This window comes from Zalophus californianus, chromosome 4, assembly GCF_009762305.2.
Source record: "Zalophus californianus isolate mZalCal1 chromosome 4, mZalCal1.pri.v2, whole genome shotgun sequence".
Taxonomy (NCBI): domain Eukaryota; kingdom Metazoa; phylum Chordata; class Mammalia; order Carnivora; family Otariidae; genus Zalophus; species Zalophus californianus.
This window is the reverse complement of record NC_045598.1, coordinates 155,794,226-155,819,158: the sequence shown is the minus strand read 5'-3', so window position 1 is coordinate 155,819,158 and position 24,933 is coordinate 155,794,226. Positions and strand designations below refer to the sequence as shown.

The 24,933-nt window shown below is 39.2% G+C and overlaps 1 protein-coding gene across 3 annotated transcripts in view; it reads right to left on the bottom strand.

Moving 5' to 3' along the window:
* GRHL2 (grainyhead like transcription factor 2) overlaps window positions 1–24,933 on the bottom strand; it is a 155,290-nt gene that overhangs the window by 84,321 nt on the left and 46,036 nt on the right. For 2 of the 3 annotated variants that reach the window (XM_027583098.1, XM_027583107.2), the window contains exons 3-6: window positions 20,722–20,789; window positions 15,969–16,362; window positions 4,917–4,972; window positions 1,656–1,812 (exon numbers count right to left, since the gene is read on the bottom strand). In XM_027583098.1, the coding sequence (XP_027438899.1) occupies window positions 1,656–1,812; window positions 4,917–4,972; window positions 15,969–16,362; window positions 20,722–20,789 (675 nt within the window). The remainder of the gene's footprint in view (window positions 1–1,655; window positions 1,813–4,916; window positions 4,973–15,968; window positions 16,363–20,721; window positions 20,790–24,933) is intronic. The other variant, XM_027583118.2, reaches the window with a different exon arrangement.

Genomic DNA, 24,933 nt, shown 5'->3' with positions numbered 1-24,933 from the left:
CCATGTGACTCAACACAGTGTACCTTGGTGATTAAGAGAATAAATCCAGGAATCTGACTGCCTGGGATATATCCTGGTTCCTTCACATTTTAGCTGTGTAACCTTGACCAGTTACTAGCCTCTAAAAGGCCAAGTTTCCTCATCTGTAATATTATAAAAATAGTGCCTATTTCATAGGGTTGTGTTAGTTTCAAATGAATTGCTAAATATATGGCACTTAACATAGTGCCTGGCGCATGGAAGATATACCAATAAATATTAGTTGTTATTTTGTGGCTCTTGTTGTTATTATTATGGCATCTCTCTGCCATTATTGCTGTTATTACTATTATGGTTATTATTATTATATCCCTCCACCATTAAGATGAGGAGGAGGAGGAGGAGGTAGAAGAGGAGGAGGAAAGCATCCTTCCACCACAGCCTTGACCACAGGGTAGGAACACACCAATTCCCCCTGGCAGGCACACAACAAACCAGGCACCTTTCTACCTGCAATGGGCTCAGCCTTGGGTGGGACATGAGCTCCACATCTTCCTCTCGCTCTCAACTGTCCTGCCTCCTACAGCTCTGATCTGGGACGGGGACAGGCTTGGAGGAAGGAAGAATTGCTGGACTGAGAAATGAGCAGCAATCCTTCCTTATCTTTCTCACTGAAACAAAGCCAGAATACCCAGCTGTCTCAGAGATCACCACTGAAATTGTTTTACCTAAAGCTAGTAACAGACAAGCTGGCCAGCAGGTGACCAAATACTCTGCTTCCTCTTCTACCTCCTCTGTTACCTTTGCAGGGAAGTCAGGGATGGGGGTAAACTCACTATGCTCTAGGCACAGCATGCATTCTTCACTATGCTCTAGGCACAGCATGCATTCTTCTCAATGTGCTGAAGAGCTTAGGAGGAGGTAGTTACGGACAAAATAAGGTGGGGTGGGCACCATGCACACAGCATGTAAAATAAACCATTGTACAATAGGGCAGGAAAGCCCTTCAACCTCTTTTCAGAGAGCTCTGCTATGATTTTCCATTTCAGTAGAGAAGGATTACCAGTTTCCTCCCTTCTTGGCAGCAGCAAGAATGCCAGAAGCTGGTAGGCTTCCAGCACAGTTCCATTTCCCACAAACAGAACTAACACTCATGAAGGTGAAAATTCCACCAAGTCAGTCCTGGTAGGGATCATATCATGCCTCACTTGACTCCTGAGTAAGCAAGCACTGGGCTGCAGAAGGCTTTTTTAACCAAGTTGCAAAGGACCCAGGGACACAGAATAAATCACATTCTCCCATTTGGAAGACAGCAGCAGCTCTTTCCCTGCCCAAAAATAAGCTCTGACTTACAGCTACTTGCTTGAAAAATTAAGATCAATTGATTGAAAACAAGAACAACAACTAGGTAGCACAAAGGCAATGAAGGAAGCTGGGAAAATTCCTTGGATACAGTCAGAAAGCATGTCCTAACCATGTCCCCTCCCTGGCATTTATTGGTTACTGATTAAAAAATGATAAACTGTAAGCCAGTAAGTTCTCCTGCTCCAACTCTCTGACATTTGTTCTAGAATTATTTATTTTGGAATTTTTTCCATGCCCTTCCACAAGACTGCGAGGCAGCAATTCCCTTCATGTGATCCCTCTGCACTTTATTTGAAAAATGAGGCTCATACCCGGACTTTGCTGATTGGGTGTCGGAAGCATTTGTTGTCCCCGGTCTCGCTGAGCGTTATGGCATAGAACTGTCCCTTGTTGAGGTAGGTCATGGGGCCCTCCCCCTGCTTCTGACGCAGAGATTTGGTGGCTTCCAGGGTGTACTGAAATGTGCCACTGTGAACAGAAAATAAACAGAGGTCAGATTGACTCGCTTGGACATTTCTGCCTTCCTAATCAATTTCACATTTAGAGAGTTTTGTATGAATATTAACCAATATTTACTCTACTTCAGAGACAAAACACAGCATATGGCAAAAGAGATGCGACCGGACCAAAGGTCACTGCTAATACAATGTATACAACATTTCTAATAGTGGCTCATAAATCAGATGGTTTAGAAGGGGAGAAAGTCCATGAGGTGCCTGTCCAATTATGCAAGGCTGTGCCAGGAGAACCTGTTAGGTCTTGGATGGCAATCAGTAATGCCTGGGGCTTAAGAATTGACAGAATTTGCCCCTTTCATGCTAGCAGCAAGCCAAATGTGTGAAAGCTTTTGTTCAATTCATACCTATACTTAACCCTCTTTTTGTTTCACCAAGATGTTGCAAATAGCTATAACCCACTTTAAAACACTGCAGAATGTGAAAATCTAAAACTCAGACATTCATTATTGAGAAATCTAGTTCCTATAACAGAGATTGTTGTTTTTTTGTTTTCTGTTTTTAAGACTGCAAAAGAACTCATGAAAGGGTCACTACTGCTCCAAATCAGGAATCTACAAACAAAGTTTGATCCATTGGCCAAATCCAGCTCCCTGCTTATTATTGTAAATAAAGTTTTATTGAAACACAGCTATGCTCATTCATTTAGGTCTTGTCTACTGTTACTTTCACACTACAACAGGAGGGTTTAGTAGTTGTGACGTATAGTGTGCCAAATCTAAAATATTCGCTATCTAACCCATTGCAGATAAACTTTGTAAATCCCTGCTCTACAATTTCCCTAATATTTTTTAAATATTACTTAATTTACAAAATAAAAACACTGATTTTCCCAACACTGAAGAATGTATCAATTATTTAAAATAAACCACAGGTATGAACCACAATCTTTTTTGTTTAATGTGTTCATTCAGAAATATTTATTTCTGCTACACTGCAGGATGGCTCATGGTGATAATCCAATACCCAATGCTTTGTGCACTTTTTTAATCATCAGCAGCTCTTCATTGGGCCTATTTTCTTAGCTCTTTAATTTCATAGTCTTTGAAAGACTGGGTGTAAAAATGCCTCAAAGTTCACCTCTTAAGATGGTCTACTTAGAAGATTATGGGAGACTCTTATTTTCTATGTTAAATATTTCTGCAATGTTCAATTTCTTGTAACTTTCATAAGGAGAAGGAAACTGGAAGGGCACAATAATATTCTTCTTTTCATGATAAAAACCTTACACGTAAGCTGATAAACTAAGCAAATTCCAGAATATGTATCTTAGAACAGGGTGGGAAATAAATCATTCAAGACAGAACCAATTTCACTGTCATTTTGCCTGGAAAAAGCAATTTCAATACAGTCACTGAATCATAAAACTTGAGACCTGGACAGGATATTAGGAATCACCTAGATCAGCAGCTTGCAACTTGTCTAGGGCACAGGCTGCGTAAAAAAAAACAACATGAAAAGCTGTGACCCCTCTCCCCAGAAAAAAGCACATATGAACAGAAATGGTTTTGAATATAATTTAGGGGAATTCATGCTCCCCAAGCCTATCCATAACACAGGAAATAAAACCACCTTCCTCATTTCACAGGTGAGGAAGGCTGAGAAACTTGCTCACTCCAGTAGACAATGACAGCAGCAGAACGAGAAGGCAGGTCAAGTGACTGGTAAGTCAAAGCTCTTTTCACCAGCCTGATAGCCGATTACATGGTGATTTGGGTTTATAGCATGCAAGTTATGTATGTATTTCCATATTTTAGAAGGTGATTTGGAACTCTATGTTCCCCACCTCACCCCTATCCCTCACAAACACCACACACTGAAATTCTGACTCAGATGATCTGGGGGAGGATGACTGGGGAGCCTGAGCTTGGAGCAAGATCCTGAAGGATCAGGAGGACTTCAGAAGGAAACAGAACAGAAGAGGGCCACACACGTAACAGCAAAGGAGCAAGAAATACGGTGTGACACAAGGTTTAAAGTAAAAAGGGACCAGCACGTAGAGGGCCCTGACTACCTTCATGAGTAATTTGTGTTTAATCCTTTCTGAAATGATGACATAACTGATAAGTTTTGTGAAATGGGAGAGATCAATTCATTTCTTGCCATTCTCTCCTGTCTATGGGCACGATCATGACCAAGGTCTTTGAACGTCTGCCCCCTCTACCTGGAATGTTCTTAATCTTCCTTCTTTCCCTAGAAAACTTCTGCTCACAGTCCTTCAGCATGTAGCTCAAATGCCTCTTCCTACAAGCTTTGTTCCCCCCCACCCCACAACCCCCAACACACACACACAGAGACCTGTAGGTCCTTTCAGCTTTCTGTTTATGTACCTCTCTGTAGCAGGACTGACTCATCACTTAGCAAATTGTATTACAACTATCCATCACTACATTTGTCCCCTCCAAAAGTCAATGGGGCCTCTTGTAAGGAGAGGTTCTATCTTATTCCCATACCTCTCACACTGCTTGTACATGAAAGGCACCAGAGTGTATTTAGCTGGTAGCTAAATATGTGTACAGTGGAACAGAAGGGAAAATAAAGTGTTGGCAGGAAGATCAGTTATATCACAACAGTTCAGAACATGAACAAGAGTAAGTTGCAAGGGACAGGACAGGTAAAACAGAACATTCAGCACTTGGGAAGTGCGATGAAAATGTAGCAAAAAGTCAGGCCAATCTTTATACCTCCAGAGTTGGTAGCTGGAGGATGGTTACATCATTAGCCACAACAGGAAATAAAAGCAGAACAGACGTGAAAGAAGTGGAGAAGGAAGGAAAGAAAAGAAAAAGAACAGCAAAGAGTTCCATTTTTTTCACAGGCTGTGTTGGAGGTCCATGTGTCTAAGTTTCAGAGAACCACCTAAGAAGGGATATCTAACCAACAGAAGGACAGAAAAAGGGCAAGGCCTCAGAATACAGGGCAAGATTGGAAACAGTAATTTAGAAGTCACTGTATAGAGAAAAGAATTTTCTTTTAAAGGTTCAAAAGTATAACTTGAGGGTACACTTAAAGTGTTATCAGTTCATTAGTTTCTAGGGGCATCTCCTGGTAGCTTACCTTGATGTCTGGTCATACATGTACTCCTCAGCCCCAACTGAAGCACTCCGGAATTTCTGCAAAATTTAAAAGTCATCAAAATTAAAACGAATAGGTAAGTCATCATTAAAAAAAAAAAGAGAAAAAAGGCAACAAATGTGCCCAAACTGTTTTATCTTCACTTCAGAAAGGAAGATAATACGTTTTTTAGTATTTTGTTTTCAACTACAATGAAAATAGTTACCATTTGTGCACAGAACTTGCATATCAGCTGCACACTGAGAATTACACCCAACAGAAAAGGCATTTGTGCTTTGCATATTATTCACATGTCCATATTCACATGTCCACAGGTGTTCTGACAGTGTCTGCAGGTACTGGAACCTGTTTCTTCAAACATATAAAACATCTCTCTTCTATTTCCTATTATCTCCAATGCTCATTCCAAAAGTCACAAATTCTGAATTAATGGAACACTGATTACAGAGAAACTACATAGCATACATAGCATAGGGCAGTATTTAGAGTGGTTAGGGGCATAGTTTCTGGAGCAAGACTATCTAACATCAAGTTCTGACTCTGTTACCGGCTACCTGTATAAACTGAGGCAAGGGCCATATTTTCTCCATCCGTAAAACGTTCATTTACAGTGATTAGAGATTAGAGGCATAAATGCGTTAATAGATATGAAGTACTAAGTACAGTACCTGGTACATAGTGGGCTCTATATGTGTGTATTAAATTCTATTATATAGTAATCACTTGACCATATTCAGTGCCCTTCTCTAAGATCGTCAATATCACAATATTGTAAGAGTAAGTTTTGGAGGGAAACTCTAAGTCCTAGTATTACACGTGACGAAGCTTGGATCCAGAGATCTCCATTTGTGATTTAGTGCAAGCAGGATGCACTTTGCTACATTTTAAAACTCTTTCGAAAGCAGATGCACAAAATCCCCAACTCTTGATCCTAAAGTGAATATAACAGAACGAGAAAGCACTTGACTGACCACACACACCTGGTCCTCCCACGTGACCTTTTTGTAGTATCTCTTTCAAAGAAACAATTTTCCTGCCTCTCATTTCTTAGACATAAACTTCTATTCTTTGACTAGCAGTTCAAAGGTTTCTTTCTCAGGAAAGGATTACTCACTGCTATCTTTCAAACTTTCTTCACAATCCCTAATCACCATCTCTAGAATTCACAGTTTATATGTACATAGATATGATCTTCTTTTTATGCAGTTTCATAAATTCCTGGATCCAAGAAAATGGTTTGACCTTCAAAGTGTATCCCAGGAACATTTCATAAATACTTGTTGACCAGTTCAATAATCGTGACAAAGAATCTAAGATACAGATTTGTGTTTCTTTTGCAATCAATCAATCAATCAACAAAGCATTCAATGGGAATTTTCTGGGGCTCCACCAACTGATTGGTGCCAAGAGAAATACAGAAAATATATAAAACACTGTCCTGGCCTCAAAGATATAAAAACTAGTTGAGGAGATGAGTACAGTCACATAAGCAACAACAACAACAACAAATGGGAGTAAAATACAGCAAATGATTAGATGTGAAAGTCTATTTTGAATCATTCATTCATTCATTCATTCAGGTGTCCTAGCTGGAGAAGCACAAAATGGCCGTTGCCAGAGAAGGAAGGTCAGCAAGATTACAGGAACACTTCACAGAAATTGTGGAGATTGCTCTAACCCTTGGAAGCTACAGAGAAGCTGAATTAAGTGAAGGAATTGAGAAAAAGTCATCCAGCGGAAAGAGGACCAACGAGTCAAGACAAAATGATAGGTACAAATGTGGTACGTAGGGGCGCCTGGGTGGCTCAGTCATTAAGCGTCTGCCTTCAGCTCAGGTCATGATCTCAGGGTCCTGGGATCGAGCCCCGCATTGGGCTCCCTGCTCAGCGGGAAGCCTGCTTCTCCCTCTCCCACTCCCCCCGCTCGTGTTCCCTCTCTCGCTGTGTCTCTCTCTGTCAAATAAATAAAATCTTTAAAAACAAAAACAAAAACAAAAACAAATGTGGTACGTACATGGGACCAAGGACATAGGCCTGATTTGATTATGAAGAGAGGACCTAAAAATCTTGGTTAAACATTTAGTTCCTTAAGCAACAGCTACGGTTTAAGTACCAAGTTGCCACATGTGGCTAGTGGCTACTATATTGGAGAGAAAAAAGGAACATTTCCATCACTGCAGAAAGTTCTGGTGGAAAGGGCTGATCTATGAGAAGGTATTTACATTTAGTATAGTTAAGAATTAGTACACTTTGGAGTAGGATAGCATGACGAAGAGGGCATTTAAGGAAGAGATCGAGGAGATGCACTTCCAAGGTCTTCTTTGAAGGAATATCCAATAACCAGAGCAACACATGGTCAACCAGTATTAGTAAACGTGGCCCTCAGTGAATTTATTGTCCATGCCATAGAACTCTGAAGCCTGAGGATAGGCTAGCCTACTACAACATAGTGGACTTATAAATTCAATGGTTCTAATCCCCCAGGTGATGTGAGAGGGTGTGATACGCCACAACTGTTTAGGTTCAAAGAGACTGTCAACTGTATGCTGACTAAAATAAAGAATCTTACTCTAATAACAGGAGTGCACGTGGACAAGAACTATGAAAAAATAAAAATAGTAGACATGTTACCAATGTGGATATTGCTTTTTTCGAGCTTAAAATTTCATCCTTAACTCTTTTATATTGCCTGTGTAATTAAAAAAAAAAAAGTTATTCCACCTGGAAAACACCACAAGCCTTTATGAGACCTGATCACATTGGTGGGTCATAATGGCCTACATGATTTAGTACTAAGAATTACAATCAAAATGTTTGGGTCATTCCAGTTCCAGTTACCAACTATTTGGAAACCTTTTAATATAATTTGTAGGATGCCAAAAGCCAACATGACTTTACCTTACTGTAAGCTGATATAATGCATCCATACATTTCTTCATTTGGACTGAGAAAAATGATAGTAAAGAAGGTATGATAACATATATTTTAAAAACTACCCTAAAAGGACTTGAGATATCAGGCAATAGTTCAATGTTCTATTTAAATTTTGAATATTAGAATTCTAGTGTTTTTCTTGGGTGTGAGGAAAGAGACATCTGCTAAGAATCTACTGTAAAAAGACAAATGATTCTTCAACTGTCAGAAAATCAGATATTTTCTGATTCCACATCTTTGATTAGCCACCAATTTTTTTAGGTCTTATTCATTTATTCATCCATCCACTCTTCTAATAAAGACTGAACATCTACTTTGTATCAGCAGCATGCTAGGTGCTATGGGTACCAAAGTGAACCAAAAGAGAAGAGAGGCCTCTGCTCTCATGAAGCTTCTGGTCTAGGAGAGGAAACACATTACTTAAAAAGTCATTCATTAAAAAAATTACAAACCGTGTGCAAGCACTCTGGAGAAGAGCAACAGAGTCCTAGGAGAGGAGAGCACAGCACAACTGAGAATGTACAAATCAGTCCCACTGACAATCAGTCTTGGTGTACTACTTCAAGTGGCACACAGACAAGGCCAACAGGAATGTTTCCAACAGAAGCCCAGAAGACAGTAACACAGCCACAAAAGTGAATAACGTGTTTTTCCTTCTGAGGGACTGCTGCTTTCTTGACAAAGACATCCTCAGTCCTGCTTTGCTCATCTCATCTCCTGAACAATGGTTACCCAGTTTCCAGGCTGCCTCAATGTCTTCTCATATCCACTCCAAAGCTGGCTGTCACAGAATCCCTCTTTAACACCTACCCAGTATAAGCCCAAACACTATGAAGAGCTCCTCCAAACTCTGTCTTACTGAGTTGTCCCTAAGGGTCCCCTGCTGAAGCAGGCTAAATAAATGTAATCCTGATTACAGAAGTGTTCATGGTAGTCTTTGGCTGGGAGACTTAGTTACAAAGAAAACTGACTCTGAAGGGAGGATGGGGAGGGCTTCCCTGAGAAATCACAAAGGACAAAGGGTATGGGAGGTGACGAAGAATATTCTAGAACAGTGTTGTCCAATAGAGTTTTGTGTAAAGATGGACATGTTCTATATCTTCATTGTCCAATATGGTAGCCACCAGTCACAATGAGCACTTAAAATGGTAATTAGTGGGACTGAGAAACTAAACTCTTGATTTTATTTAATTCTAATTGCCACATGTGGCTAGCGGCTATGGCTTTATACAGCACAGTTCTAGAACATGGAGCAGCATGCACAAAGGTCCTGAGGCAAGAGGAAGTATATCAGATTCATGGAACTGAATGGAGCCCACAGCAGGGAGGACAAGGAGGAAAGAGGTACAAGATGAGGTGGGAAAGGCAAAGGAGAAGCAGAATATGCAATGTACTGTATACCTGTTAAAGATTTAGATCTTAATCCTAAAAGCAATAGGATTTAAGTGGGGGGGGCGGTGACAAAATCAGATAAGCATGTCAAAAACATTATCCCGGGTACAGTGTACAAAAGCAGGCAGCATTTTAGGCCAGAGATAATGATAGATCGGGCCAACATGGTGAAAGCAGAATGGAGACAAATGGATGGATTTGAGAGATATTTAGAAAGTAATATTGATAGAATTGATAATGGATGATGAGGGGAGACCAAAATATCAAGAAAATATGCTGGTTTTTTAAGAAACCAGGATGGTGATGCTACCCACTAAGGTGGAGAACACAAGGAGAGATTGTAAATCAGATTTGGGATAGGTGGAGGGTCATATGCAGTTGGATATAAAGGTTTGGAGCAAAGAGGAGAGAACTGGGCTGGAGAAAAAAATTTGAAAGTCTTTAGGATATATATAACTGAAACTGTGGACATGAAACCAAGAGCATTTTTAAGAGGAAAGATCAAAGTATCAAATGGTGCTGAAAAGTACCAGCTTTAATAGATGTGGGGTTTCCATAGCCATTTTATTCATGAGGTGGGAAAATGACTACTATGACTGAATAATGGGTCATCCAATCTCATCAAATTTCACTACACATAGAGAAATCTCAATCTTCCTAAAGCATAAAATCTATATGCTAAGGATTTTCCAAAATTTTGCTTGATGCAAAAACAAACTGATGTAATAAAATACTAGATGTCTGATGGTACCATAATAAAATGATAGACGTCTGATGGTACCATATGCACTATATCATATGTTTAAAATAAACATAGTAAAATCAAGTGCATTAATCCCAAGTGAAGCTATGTTCCAATTTAGTACTTGATTCAACACTTTTAAGATTTTATTCTTTAGTTTTTTTTATCTAAGTATAGTTGACACACAATGTTACATTAATTTTATTTTTTTTATTGTTACATTAATTTTAGGTGTATAACATAGTGAGTCAACTTCTCTACATGTTATGCCCTGCTCACCACAAGTGTAGCAATCATCTGTCACCATACAACACTTTTACAGTAACATTGACTATATTCCTTATGCTCTGCCTTTTATCCCCATGACTTATTCATTCCATAACTGAAAGCCTCTATCTCCCACTCCCCTTCAACCATTTTGCTTATCCCCAACCTTTCTTCCTTCTGGCAACCAATAGTTTGTTCTCTGTATTTATAGGTCTGATGCTGCTTTTTGTTTATTCATTTGCTTTGTTTTTTAGATTCCACATGAGCGAAATCATATGGTATTTGTCTTTCTCTGACTGATTTATTTCATTTAGTATAATACCCCGTAGGTCCATCCATGTTGTTGCAAATGACAAGATTGCATCCTTTTTTATGATTGCTTATTATTCCATTGTGTGTGTGTGTGTGCACGTGTGTGTAATACGCCATATCTTTCTTATTAAGATTTTATTATTTAAATATGTGGGAGGAAATGAACTCCCAGTTAAAAATCATGCTGGAAAGGGCTTAAAATTCAGGATAACTTCCAGTATCAGTCTACAGATGAATATAAAATCAATCATATGTCTACTGAGTATGACAAATATGCATTCCTTGCTTTCATTTCAGGATTCTCTGCAAACTATGTTAATTTGACAAATAATATACCAGAGGTTGAATTATGAAATACATGGTAGAAATATCTGGTGTTTGCCCATATACAGTTCTTCTCATTCCTGAGTACACAACAGGACTAAACTTCTCAGCCCTCTTGCAGTTAGTTAAGACCATCTGACTACTTCTAGCCAACGAAATATGAGCAAGAGTGATACAGGTCACTTCCAGGTCAAAGTATTTACAAGTCAGTCTGAAGTCTTAGGATCTCACTTCCCCAGTGGGGGTGACCCAGAAGCCACATATAGAGATGGTAATGTCACAAAATGGAGGGAATCTGGATTCCTGAGTCATTAATAAGAAAAGAGGTCTACAGACATGTACCAGGATTATGATTAAAAAGAAATAAACCTTTAGTGTATTAAATCACTGAGATTTTGGTGCTCCTTTATTCATACAACTAGGTAGACTAATGTTAACTGACACAAAATTATAGTACAGAATAAGAAAATTCTTCCTTCCATTTTGATTCTTATTACAACTATATAATTTTTCTATAAAAACTCTTCCTTCCATGTCTTAAGTTTTACATGTTTCCTAAAAACATCCTAGGTGTTAATACCTCCCTGATTTGTATTCATCAGTTACACTCTTTTGCTTATTAGCTGTATGAACTTTGGCAAGTTTCTTAACCTCTGGCTTTTCATCAGTAAAATGGAAACAATAACACCTTTTGGAATTGTAGTAAGGATTAGAAATAAAATATGTAAGCCATGGTGGCTGGCACACACTACAAAATAAATGGGAACTATCATTATTTCTCTTTACAAATACAGACAGTAAGTTTCCACAGGACAAAAGTCAAAGCATCCTTCCTTCTGTCCTCCTAACACAAGTAGAAGTAAATATTTACCAAATGTTATTACAAAGGAGATGGACAATAAAATGTAAATCAAATTAGCTAAAATCAATCCATTAAAGAACTTTTTAATGCTACCACTGTCTTAAGAAAATCCCAGCCTGAGCTGAGCCAAACTGCTCCCTTTTCTGATACCCACCTATACATACATACAGAAGAATCAGTCTCTGATAAGAAATGAAATTTGCTGGGTGCCTGGGTGGCTCAGTTGGCTAAGCGACTGCCTTCGGCAGGTCATGATCCTGGAGTCCCGGGATCGAGTCCCACATCGGGCTCCCTGCTCGGCGGGGAGTCTGCTTCTTCCTCTGACCCTCTTCCCTCTCATGCTCTCTATCTCTCATTCTCTCTCTATTATAAATAAATAAAATCTTTAACAAAAAAAAAAAAAGAAATGAAATTTGCTGGGACGCCTGGGTGGCTCAGTCATTTGGGTGTCCAACTCCTGATTTTGGCTCAGGTCATGGTCTCAGGTTGTGGGACGGGGCCCTGTGTCTCTACCCTCAGCAGGGAGTCTGCTTCTCTTCCTCTCCCTCTCTCCTCCCTCTGCCCCTTCCTGCATTCATGCTCTCTCTCAAATAAATTTAAAAAAAAATGAAATTTGCTAATTCAACAAGAATACTAGTCATTTTAATAGCTTGCCTAAAAGAAGTACTAGATTTTAGACAAAATTTTCCTAGTGAAATATACTTGGCGAAGTTACTCTGAGCTCACCTAATCTTATAACCAGTTAGCAATGCCATGACTAAAGATCATTCCATTTAATTTATGTCAGATTTAAATACAATATGCAATGTAAACACTGATTTCCAAGGCTAGGAGGGCAGGTAAACCAAATTTAGTGAGAACAGTCTTCACATTGAGTTTCTGGTAAGTTACTTTCTCATCTACTTCCAAATAAAACCCAAAATACAATAGTTTCCTTTCACAAGCCTCCTTATCTACAACACAAACACAACTGATAACACATCCCCCGAACAGCATGATGGTTCTGTTGACAATGGGCCACATCCATGGCTCTTCTGTGACTAATGGACTATTTCCACACCTGGTGAGAAAAACATCAGTGGCAAACTTTTAGTGAAAAAGCATGCGTCTCACATTCCCATGTGGAGTAACTTGCTTTTCCTACAGAAGCACTCCGACTATTAACTATTTCAAGCAATATGGCCCAGGAAGCTAAGTTTAAGACAATATTTTTATTACAAGGACATGAAAGTTTTGATTATAAAGCTACCAGTACCCAAGAAAAAAGGTAGCCTCTTAAGGGCAGGGAATTCGTCTTGCCTCACTCTGCTTTTCCCCGGTTTCAGAGACTAGAGCAGGAGCTCAGGAATGGCTGGCACCAGGAGAGAGGGAGCTGCCAGAGCAGCTGTCTACCTAACTCTCCCCCAAAACTGCAGACAGCCAGTCCCTTTGCTCTTCTTCTCCCCATCTGAAAGATAAGAAACATCTAATGACATTGATAAAGGACACTCAGTTTAAAAAAAAAAAGTTTGGGTGAGTCACTCACTGTGTTTAGGAATGGAACTACTGAGGATTAGAAGACCCTGCACAGTCTTCTTTGAGAGAGTAGAGGTAATGGGGAAGGATATTGGTCCCGGGCTGGAGAGCTTGTGATGAGTCCCATCTCTGCCACTTACTGCAGTGTGACCATGGGCAACGGCAGGCTCTCTGTGCCTCAGTTTCCTCATTTGGAAAATAGAGATGACAGAAATAGTACATACCTCGTAGGGTTTCTGCGAGGATGAAATGAGTATATTTCACTCGGAATCATGCCCAGCCTATAGTAAGAGGTCCCAAAATGTTTATTATTCTTAAATATTGTTATTTGGGATACAATCTCAACCTCAGGTAGCTGCATTCTTACCCAATGGCAACTAAGTGGGCAGCAGGGTTAAGTATTCGGCACGCTGCCACCACACTAACTCTTCTTTAGGAAATTAGAAACCACGAGTTTTGCCTTTTGCTATTGTCTTTTATGGTCCTGGGTGGACTGAAAAAATGGGAAGCCAATGACCATCATCTCAAACATAGAAGCACTGCTCCTAAATGTCAAAGAAGCTGACCTGAACCAATTAAAAAAATAAATGCATTAAATATTCTGGGTCAAAAACTGGAGAACTAATCCACGATTACACCAGTTCTACAAAGATCCCAAGACAACTAAATGGAGACAAGACTGTCTTTCTAACAAGTGGTGCTGGAACAACTGGATATAGATATGACCAAAAAAAAAAAAAAAATGGACCTCAAACCTTCCCTTGTGCCATTACAAAAGTTAGCTCAAGACAGATCATAAACCTATATGTAAGAGGTAAAACGATTAAAAGCCTAGGGAAAAAAAGCAAGAGAAAATCTTTGTGACATTGGGTTGGACCAAGACTTCTTAAACAGCACATCAAAAGCATCAACTATAAAAGAAAAACTTGACTAACTATACTTCATTAAGATTAAATACAGATGCTCTTTGAAAGACATAGTTGAAAAAACAAAAAGGCTGTAAAATATGTAACTGACTTCACATTATTTAAGGAACTCTTAACAACTTAACTAAGGGAGACAGATAACCCAATTTAAAAATTGGGCAAAATATTTCAACAGACATTTCACAAAAGAAGTTATAAGAATGGCCAATTATGACACATGAAATGATGTTCAACATCACTACACATCAGAGAAAAGCAAATTCAAACCACGAGACACCATCACATATCTACTAAAATAGCTCCTGTTAAAGAGACTAACAGCCCCAAGTTTGGGCAAGGATGAGGAAAACTGAAACCCTCATACACTGCTGGTGGGAGGAAAATGGCACGGCCACTTGAAACACTGTACGACAGTATCTTATAAAGTTACACACACATTTACCATATGACCCTACAATTCCAATCCTAGGTATTTACCCAGGAAACGAAAGCACATGTCCACATGAAAGCATCCATGTGAACGTTGACAGCAGCATTATTCAAAAGGCCCCAGGAGCCAAATCTGTCCATTAACTGGTGAACAGATCAACAAATTGTGATATATGCTTACCATGAAATACTATTTAGCAAGTCAACAAAACAATCTTTTAATACAAGCAACAAAACAGAATCTCGAAAAAATGAAACTATAGACAGAAGGCAGATTGGTGCTTGCCCAGAGCAAGACAGAGGAGGTTTCAAAGGTAGGGGGCTCAAGAAAACTTTTAGGGTGAGGGAAATTTCTATTGATTCTGATGTTGTATACAATTTCCGAAATATTCAAACTTCACTTGAAGCTTGTGAACTTAACACAAACAAGCAAGAGGAGCCTGGGTGGCTCAGTTGGTTAAGTGTCTTGGTTTCAGCTGAGGTCATGATCTCAAGGTCGTGTGATTGAGCGAGTGTGGAATCTGCTTGAGATTCTCTCTCTCCCTATGTCCCTCTCCTCCCTTAAAAAATAAAACAAGCAATTCCAGAACCTTGTTTATGTAAGTTCTACAGGCACATGAAAAGAATACATGATCTCTATCCCTAAAGCATAAAATGTACATACATATAACAGTTGATTATTGAAAATACAAATTCTTTCTTGAGTATTCAGACTAGGTCTTAAAGAGTTACATTGTTTCAAAAATGCACAGTCAACATCTTTAGCTACCACTTGAAAGGTAATAAACTAGAAGAGGTCAAAGTGAAAACTTCACAAAGTAGGAAGTTTCCACACAAACATCTCTTCATTCCTCATAAATATTTAAAGACTAAAACTAAAAGAAATGTCATTTAAGGATCAAGAAAAATTTTTATTATTTTATTTTATTTTATTTTATTTTATTTTATTTTTTGAGAGAGAGAGCATGCAAGCAGGGTGGGGAGTAGGGGCAGAGGGAGGAGAGAATCTTTCGCAGGTTCCACGTCCAGTGTGGAGCCCGACACAGGGTTCGAACTAACAACCCTAAGATCATGACCTGAGCTGAAATCACAAGTCGGACGTTTAACTAAGTCATCCAGGCACCCAGGAGTCAAGAAAAATAGAAATATTCATCCATACACATAGACCAAAGATTTATTAAAACCTTTTTATGAAGATACAGACACATTTTTTTTTAAACCCCAAGCTCACAGATTAATTAATTTATCCCCCTTAAAAAGCAAACAGAAACAAAATTAGCTGGGGTTTCTGGGTTTAGGTCCTGGCTGCAGATGACAGGGCCAGGGACTTACCTCTGTGGTTCCATCCTTGAAGCTCTCGCTGTAAGTGCTGTCCGGGGTGCTGCGCTGGTCATCCTTGAGGTAGGTGCTGTGGCTGGCCATGGAGGGCACGCCATACTGAGTCTGTTCAAAGATAACCACACGTTGCTCCTCACCGTCTCCCCGGGGATAGTGCATGGGTGGGGCCATGAAAACGGGTGTAAAATCTTCAGCTTTCACCACTGTGATTCCTGATACGGGGATGATGGCTGGGCTCTCAGAGATGTTTGTGCTGTACTGTTCCCGTTTCGAATTCTCCAGGTGGTCTTGATTTAGGGAAAGGTTCACTGGAACAGTCTTTAGGACCTGCACTCGGTTTTCTCCTCCAGTCAAATTACTCTGGGCTTCACTGGTGCCAAGACAGTTTCTGCATGTTGAAACCCGCCACCCCACACAATATAACAGAATTAGAAAAATCACCATTTTTCAAATCCTAATAAAATAACTGATGCAAGCAATATCAGGGGATGTTAATGCCATTAGGGGAAAAGTTGATGGTGAAATTTACAAGGGAATGCAGTGGATCTCGGCATCACTAGTAGGACATGTGTTTCCCAGTACCATGCAATCAGCCCACCTATAAAGTACAATTAGGAAAAAAAAAGGTGACCCTAAATTTAGCAAGGCTTCCTATCTAACTCCCAGCTCTCAGGAAATACAGAAGGCTGGAAGAATGACTTAAACAACATCAAAAGGAAACAATCATACAAACAGAATATAGCACATCTTACCGACCTGGTTTCTTCAGTAAGTTAGAGGCATGAAAAAAAGAAAGGAGGGTGGGAAGCTTGTTCTAGATCAAAAGATTTGAAAGACATAACAATCAAATGAGTAGATCTTGTGTGGATCCTGATCTGAAAAACCGAAGAGGCATTTATGAGACAAAAGGATTTTTGAGGCAATTGAAATAGGGACTGGGAGTTAGGTGATACTAAGGAAGTATTGTTCATTTAGTTAGGTGTGATAATGATTTTGGGATTATGTAATAAAACATCCTTTTTATTTAGAAATACAAATGAGAAGTAGTTAGAGATGAAATGACATGATGTCAGGAACTTATTTTAAAGATCACTGCAATAAAAAAAAAAGGGGAAAGAGAGAAAAGGTAGAGATTAAGCAGGTATAACAAAAAGTTACCATTGCTGAACCTGGAGAATTGGACAGGTATTTGGGGGTTCATTATACTGTCCTCTTTACTCCTGGATGTGTTTGAAAACTTTCAAAGGAAAAAGTTATAAAAGAGCTTTTGAAAAAGATGGGGGCGAGACAATAATTTGAAGGGGGGCAGTGGGAAGAATATTTTACACTGTTCTGTGGGCTAAACTCCTTGCAAGAAAAAAAAGGCAATGAGAATTTATCATTAAAATGTTTTCACTAAATTGAGAAACAACATGAGCTCACTGATATCCTTAGCACTGAATTACTTTCGGGGCTTGAGAGAGTGGTGTAACTGGGCTTATGTAAAACAAGATCTCTCAGATCTCAGACCTCCTGGCTGGTACAAAGAGAAAGGAGAGTGTTTGGAAAATTAATTCTTGCCAGGCTGAGATAAAATACCTTCTATTTCTACTATAGAATTCTGGGAGAGAGCAGAAGCAAAGAGGACTTTGCTTCCATTGACTAATGTCAATGGAAGAGTATGGTTAATAGCACCATGATTTTACTAGCAAAACCCCTGTGGTGAGTTAAATTTGGGGTCACCTCTCACTTCTATATGGATTATTCTGAATGATATGGACAAAAAGAAATACACATTTTGCATGGAGCCCTGTCCCCAATATCTGTTGTTTTGGGTTTTATTTTGTTTTTTTTCCCTCTTAAACTAGCATGATCTTTCTGGGGCTAACTGGCATCTCTCATAGAAAGAGAAATATTTGAATAAAATTGGTTCTTCCCAGAATAAAGCTCTCCTAGCTCCTCTGAGCATGCCTAACTCTCAAGCAGGACTATGTATTTTTAGCTTTGATTTCTCAGACAAAACCTCAAAGTGAATGAAGCTTGAGGAAAGAATGGTTTCACATGAATAAAGCCAACAGAAAAATACCTAAACTTCTTGAAGTCTGTCACAAATCTGTAGAAATCATTCTAGAAAGTAATCCTTTAAAGAATAAAACTGCAAATCTACAAATATTCTGCTTTAAGCAATAACCTGCTTTCATGGTCATAGCAATACAGTGACTCTGTATATAAGATACAGCGAAAATTAAGAAGTTATGTTTAATCTGAGTCCAGTTAGCTAGATGATGCCAAACCCAGACCACCCATTTATGTCAGCATTTCCTAAACTCCATTGTTTAGAGCATTGCATGGAATGTTAATAGATGTTCCTCAAAGAAAGGAGTCCGTGATAAAATCAGTATTTTTTTAAAAATTGCCATAACAAAACTAGCCTATGTGAGCCACAAACATCATGAACACAGTAAAGGCCCCCAGGCATTCCTTCACCTGTTTAATTATAACCCAGAATTTCCCAAACTAATTTTACTACAGACTCTTTTGTGGACGATTAACTATTAATACTTGTGGATAATGTCCTGTAGGTTGGATGTAAGAGGGGCTGGTCTACATTGATTAGCTACCAAAGCAAGTGTCCAGTTTCCACTCCTCTGGACTTGGCACAAGCACAGACTTACTGCCTTTGCCAAAATACTCAAAGTTAACCAACTCCTCTACAGTTAAGAGTCCATTTCAGGCCAAATATATTAATTCTTTAATTCATGCAAAACACATGAATTCTAAACAAGAAACACAAGTAAAAATATTTGGGGCACTCTTAGAAACAAACATAAGTGAACTACAGAGTTGTATAAACCTAGTCCACTCATCGTTATCATATGATGAGGGAATATTAGATGCAACATCATTCTATAATATGTACCCGCCTGCAGTAGTTTTAGAAGTTAGAGAACTTCAGAAAGACATCCAAAAAATGGATGATCAGAACAAAGTAAGAATTACTGAGAGCTACTGACTCACCTGCAATAGAATTTAAAATTGAACTGAATATTATAACATGAGAAAAAATGCAACACTAAGAATGGTGCATTAAATATACTTTAAAAAAAATCTCGATCATGCTATTGAGATTTTCAGTTATTTTTCCAAGTACCAACTTCTATAAACAGACAGATGATAGCATGCTAGCACATAGCATCTTAACTCATGAATATACTGCAGATCAAATGATATCCTTCCAAATTACATTCAACCAGAAGTCTACTAAGTCAAAATTAGTCTATATAAGGTGGTTTTGTCTACATCTCACTGCCAATGTTTTTGAAGGTGTTCCACTGAAATCACAAAAATAACCATTGAAATGTGATGAGGGGCTGTCACTCTTTCATGTTGTTCTGAAAGATGTGTTAACAAAAAAATGGTCTCTCTTGTCCATTATGATGCAGACAGAGCACATATCTTAAACATGTTTTCCCCTGACCCTTCTATGATTACTAGTATACGATTTAGCAGACAGCACATGCTTAGCTTAATAAATGCTGGCTAAAATGGAGGTGAAGTCACAGGACCTGAAGAGTGTCAGGTTCTTTCTCCCTGTCATCACTGCTACCAACTAGGGCCCCAGGGCCCCAAGACAGTGTGCAGCATCAGAAGATCCCTTTGAAACTGCAAATCAGATGCAGACAGGCTTAATCTTCGCTGAGGGTATACTCTGGAGGTGATGCACAGCCCAGGGCTGCTGGCTGGTGGGGTGGCTCCGCTGCTAGTCATATGACAAGATCATAATGTCATAAGCAGTTCCTCTCAAGGGCAGGTTAAGAGTCTGATGTATGTGCTAGCAGGGAATTTCATTTCTCCTGGCTTCTTATTTCCATATGAAAGAATCACCAATAGGAAAACACTGTGGCTTCTCTCCATTCCTATGCAGGAAAGAGACAGATTTGATTGATGGGTTTGGGAGAAGTAGCTAAGTAAGGTGGTTCAGTCCCTTCTGGTTCCCTCTTTAGGTCTGGATCATCCTGGCCAAAGAGAGAGGACTCTAGTCACCGCTGCCATACCACAGTGGCCTGTCCCCTCGGGGAGGCCTGGAGGCCTGCCTGAGATTGGGTGAGTAGACATATCTAAATCAGGATGGACATGTTACAAACTGTAGATTCAAAAATCTCGTTCTCTGTTGGCTTAATCAGAAACAAAACAGATTTTTTTTTCCTTTTTAATTTCAATCTGTCTGTGTCTTGTTTTTCAATTGGTTCTTGATTCAGGATTGCAGGAAAGGGGTGTCACATAAAGATCTCCTAACATCTTTCTTGCCCCTGCACCCTCATGGTGTCTGCTGTTACTGAGGGCTCTCTCCAGCTGCCTCCTGGGGTAAGAAACAGTCCAGCCTCCTTCCTCTGCCCCTCATCAAAAGCAATCTCTCCATGGCTCACTCCCTTAAGGGCTTGATTACAATTATCCAGCCATGGGACTGATCAGAAAAGTTCACCCCTAAATAGGCTAGCTTGCCAGCATTTCACCTCTAACCAAGGATTTTCAGCCTTCTTGAAAGAGGGTGTATCAAGAGCCTTTGGATGCACAACCAAATATGCAATTTGCTCTCCCTATGGAGAGATCCAGTTTTGGTCCAGACTCTAAAAGACAGACAGAAGAAGCTAAACTTCTTGATCCCATCTCCTCTCAAGAACAAAAATTATAATTTAACACTGTTGTTTTCAAAAACATAGGAAGAGTTATTTGGAAGCCAGGCATATTCCTTTACATAACACCATACCTTTTATCCTGCTCTTCTTGGCTGTCACTTGCTTTGCTTACAGATAGCAGCCTCTTGTCTCGAGGAACCTAGAAATATCACCAACCATCAGTCAAACTTACACAGATGCAACTGTGACTAAGTGCAGTGCTAGAGACCAGCATAAGCAAAGCAACTGAAATGGAATGTTCTCTGGGAAAAGGTGGCAGATTTGCTATAGACAGGTAATGGTTAAAGGTGAGTAGCATAAGTGGCAATGACAGTGGATCAGACACAAAGGGGTGATGATAAACAGAAGGCCATAATGATCACAGTTCTGCTGTGCACCTGCCGACATATGCAACTCTGCCTGGACCTGACCACCCCCAAGCCCGCCCCACCTTGGGAGTGAATGAGCAGAAAGGAGCACTATGAGTGGAGGGTGAAACTGGACCATGGAACAGAGAGAAATCATCTTGGATTTACAAGAAGCATCCTCTCAAAGAACAGGGACAGACCCTCCACTCTGATAAGGGACTTCAGGTGCTGACAGAGAGGGGAGCAAACTGGGCACAGGGCTGCACTGTGCAGCAGGAGAGGAGCATCTAACACCTGGACCATCCTTTAACCACCACCCCTCCGTAGCTTCTAGCCTTGCTTCCACAATTTTTCTTCTAATGCACTTTTATTATTGCCTTTGCAACCACAATGCCAACACATTACCTGAAAGATGAGTGAAAAAGTGCCACTAGAGAATAGAGACACCCCTACCAGCTTCATTTCTGACCACCATCCAACCGTCCTACTGCAGCATGGATCATTTGCTTATCTCTGCTATAGTTTCAAACACATGAATAGTAGGTTTAGATTTGTTTGTGTGGTTGGCTGGTTGTCTGGATGTTTTGTTTGTTTTTATTTTTGTGTTTTTTTGCTACATCTCCACACCTTCATGCTAGCCAAACTCCTTTGCACCCAAATGCAGCCTTCATTACATTGATATAAAAGAGCCTTTATGAGAAGCATCCCTCTTCTAGATTCTTCTAGAAATTCTTATAGTTTCCACTCACCTGGATACATATGCAAGCCCAGTCAGCTGGATGAGGGAGGCAGCATAGCAGGGTAGCTACCAGTCAAGACCTAGACCTGATTGTCTGGGTTTGAATCTCAGCTCTAACACTAACTAAACTCTGTAAACCGTGCTTAAGGGCAGACCTATGACTCAGTGCTTTTACTAAAATTAAGTGAGTTAATTTTTTTCAAAGCACTTGAAGTATCTGGTACTTTATAAGTATTTGTTAATTAAGAATAAAATAAATCAATTTTAAGTCTTTTGTTCACATGTCAATGTTGAGGGTCTACAATGTGCCAGGCATTGCTAAGTGCTAGATGGAAATGAGCTGAATGAAACATAGCTCCTACTATCAACTGAAGATGACAGATAAACATAAACGTTCACAGCATCATTACTCACAATAGCCAAAAGCTAGAAACAACCCAAATGGCTATCTACAGGTAATGAATAAATCAAATGTGGTATATACATAAAATAGAACATTATTCAGCCTTAAAAATGAAATTCTGATACATGCTCTAATATGAACCTTGAAGACATTTATGCTAAATCCCATACGACTCAAATCTATCCACTTCCCTCTGTATGTTTGCCTCCTGGTTCAGCCTCTGACATCTCTTGCCTGGGCTGCTGCACCGCATCCCAACTGGTCTCTCTTCTCCTTCACTTAGTCCCAGCAAATCCATTCTGGATCCACTAAGAAGATCCAGACTGAACTTAAAAATGCAAGTCTAATCTCATTATGCTCATACTTGAAATTCTTCGATGCTTTCCATTTCTTGAAAACATGGCACCAAAAAGCTCCTACCTCAACTTTGGCGGGCCCCATCACTGCCATGCATATAGTCACACTGTATCTCAAACACGCAATGCTCCTTCTCTCAGCAGAGCCATCAAAGTGTCCTCTCTGCCTTTGGATATCCATTCCACCTCCATATCTATAACCATTGCTGGACAGTCACAGTTGATTAGTGAATATTTGTTGGATGGATGGATGGACAAATGGATATACAGATGGACAGATAAATAGATGGCTATATAAATGGACAAACAAGCAAACCAACAAACTGGTTTCCAGCACTACATGGTCAACAGAACAGATAGGAACCAATTAGCCAAAGAAGCATATTTTCATAGAACTAGAATCAAATAATAATGAACCACCAGCTCCCTCAGGGGAAAATGAAGTAAGATTAAGTGAGTCAAACCACTTCTAAAATTCACTAACTAATGGAATTCGTTCTGGTTTTCTGTCATGCCTGAAATTCATCAAAAGTTCATACTTGACTTTGGAGCTGCTATTGATAAGTAGCTTGAACTGGATAGAAAACCGGGCTTATATTTGAGTCCCTAAATTTTGAGAATTCTAGCAATTTGGTTATTTTTAATAGATCCCATTTAATGTGCTTTGGATTTTTAAAAATTTGAACCCATCTTTAAATGGGGGTTCCAAAAGAGCAATTTCTAATGGTGGACAGCTTATAAACTGAATTGTGCCCCAGCAAAGTTCATGTGTTAAAGCCCTAACCCCCAGTGTGACTGTACTTGGAGAGAGGGCCTTTCAGGAGGTAATTAAGATTAAATGAGATCATAACAGTGGGGTATACATGCAGAAAGAAATATACACCCACATATGAGGACACAGCCAGAAGACAGCCATCTGCAAGTCAGGAAGGAAGAGAGACCTCACTGGAAAACAACCCTGCCAGTACCTGGATCTTGGACTTCCAGCCTCCAGAATTGTGAGAAAATAAATTTCTGCTGTTTAAGCCTCCCAGTCTGTGGTATTGTTATGGCAGCCCCACAGACTAATAACAGCATAATGGAATGGAATTAGGAAATACACAGGATTGTCTTGTGACCTTGAGGAAATCCCACTTAGTGGCCTGAATTATAAAATATAAAACCTGATAGGTTTCATTGCAGTGTTCCTGTGGTGACAGTTTAAAAATGTACATGAAACGACTTTGAAAGGTATGAAGTATTATACCAAGATATGCCTTTGCAGTTTCCAAGGACAGAGATCGCCATTTCTTGAGTGCCTGCTGTGTGTCACACACTCATCTCTCTAACAAAGCCTACTACTGTCCCCTGAGGAGCAACGTAGTCTAACCTTAGGAGTGAGGAAAAATGGTGTATTTAGCACTTCCAAAGAGGTATAAAAAAATCTATAGAATTTAAGTGATAATATGGCAGTAATTGTTAGAATAATTTAACTTCCCAACGCAGACTCAAAAAATAGAATCTCTTTTTTCATTAATATTTTACTTCTTACAGAAAGAAGGTCTATTCTCAAAGTAGATTTAACTTTGTTGCAACTTTAATACCATCATATGTAAGGCGTGAATGTCGGAGATCTGACTAAGGCCTGAAAATGACCATTTGCACATGGTTTTGAGAAACAAGACTAATTCTTTAATGTTTAAAATGTTTCAAGCAAAAATATAATAAAGTTTGTGTGAAATAAAAGGAGCCATGTAACTCTACTTGTCCACACAGTCTCAGGAAACATTTTATTTAAATATTTTATATCTTAAATTAATAAATTAATCCTGAAAAATATTAATTCAACAGAAAGAGTTATAGACTTGGCAACACATTTAGTTGTATATAAATTCCCTATTCTGCATCTCAACGTATTTACAGATAGCAATGTTTCAAATTTCCTTTGAATATCAAAAATATGCAAGAGGAACGGTAACTAGGTACTATATTTACTAATAATTATCCTCTGAACCTACGGGAAATAAAATACATGACTTTCATATGTTACCAAATATTTTGCTTTGAGCTTTACTTCTCTTTTCGTTAATATAGAAGAATTGCCATCTAATACAGATATCTGAAATGATGTCCATTTCACAGTGATGGAATAAAATCTATTTTTAAAAAATCAGAACAATACATGTCTTCAAAATATATCTTGATATGTTTCTTCAATGTCTCACAAAACTATCACCTAACATATTAGTTTAATATAGTTATAAAAGCCATAAAAGGAAGTTGTCATGACCCAAGTGATTTACATCAGGGTCACATCAATGGTAGGAGATCTCTGGAAAGTATGAGAACTCTGGTTTAGGAGCAAGACAGGAAACAACATGACTTGTAAACGTGGAGACAGCTGGAAGGACAGAGAAAGCAGGAAACAGGGAGGAAAACAGGAAGAAGAGACTAAAGCT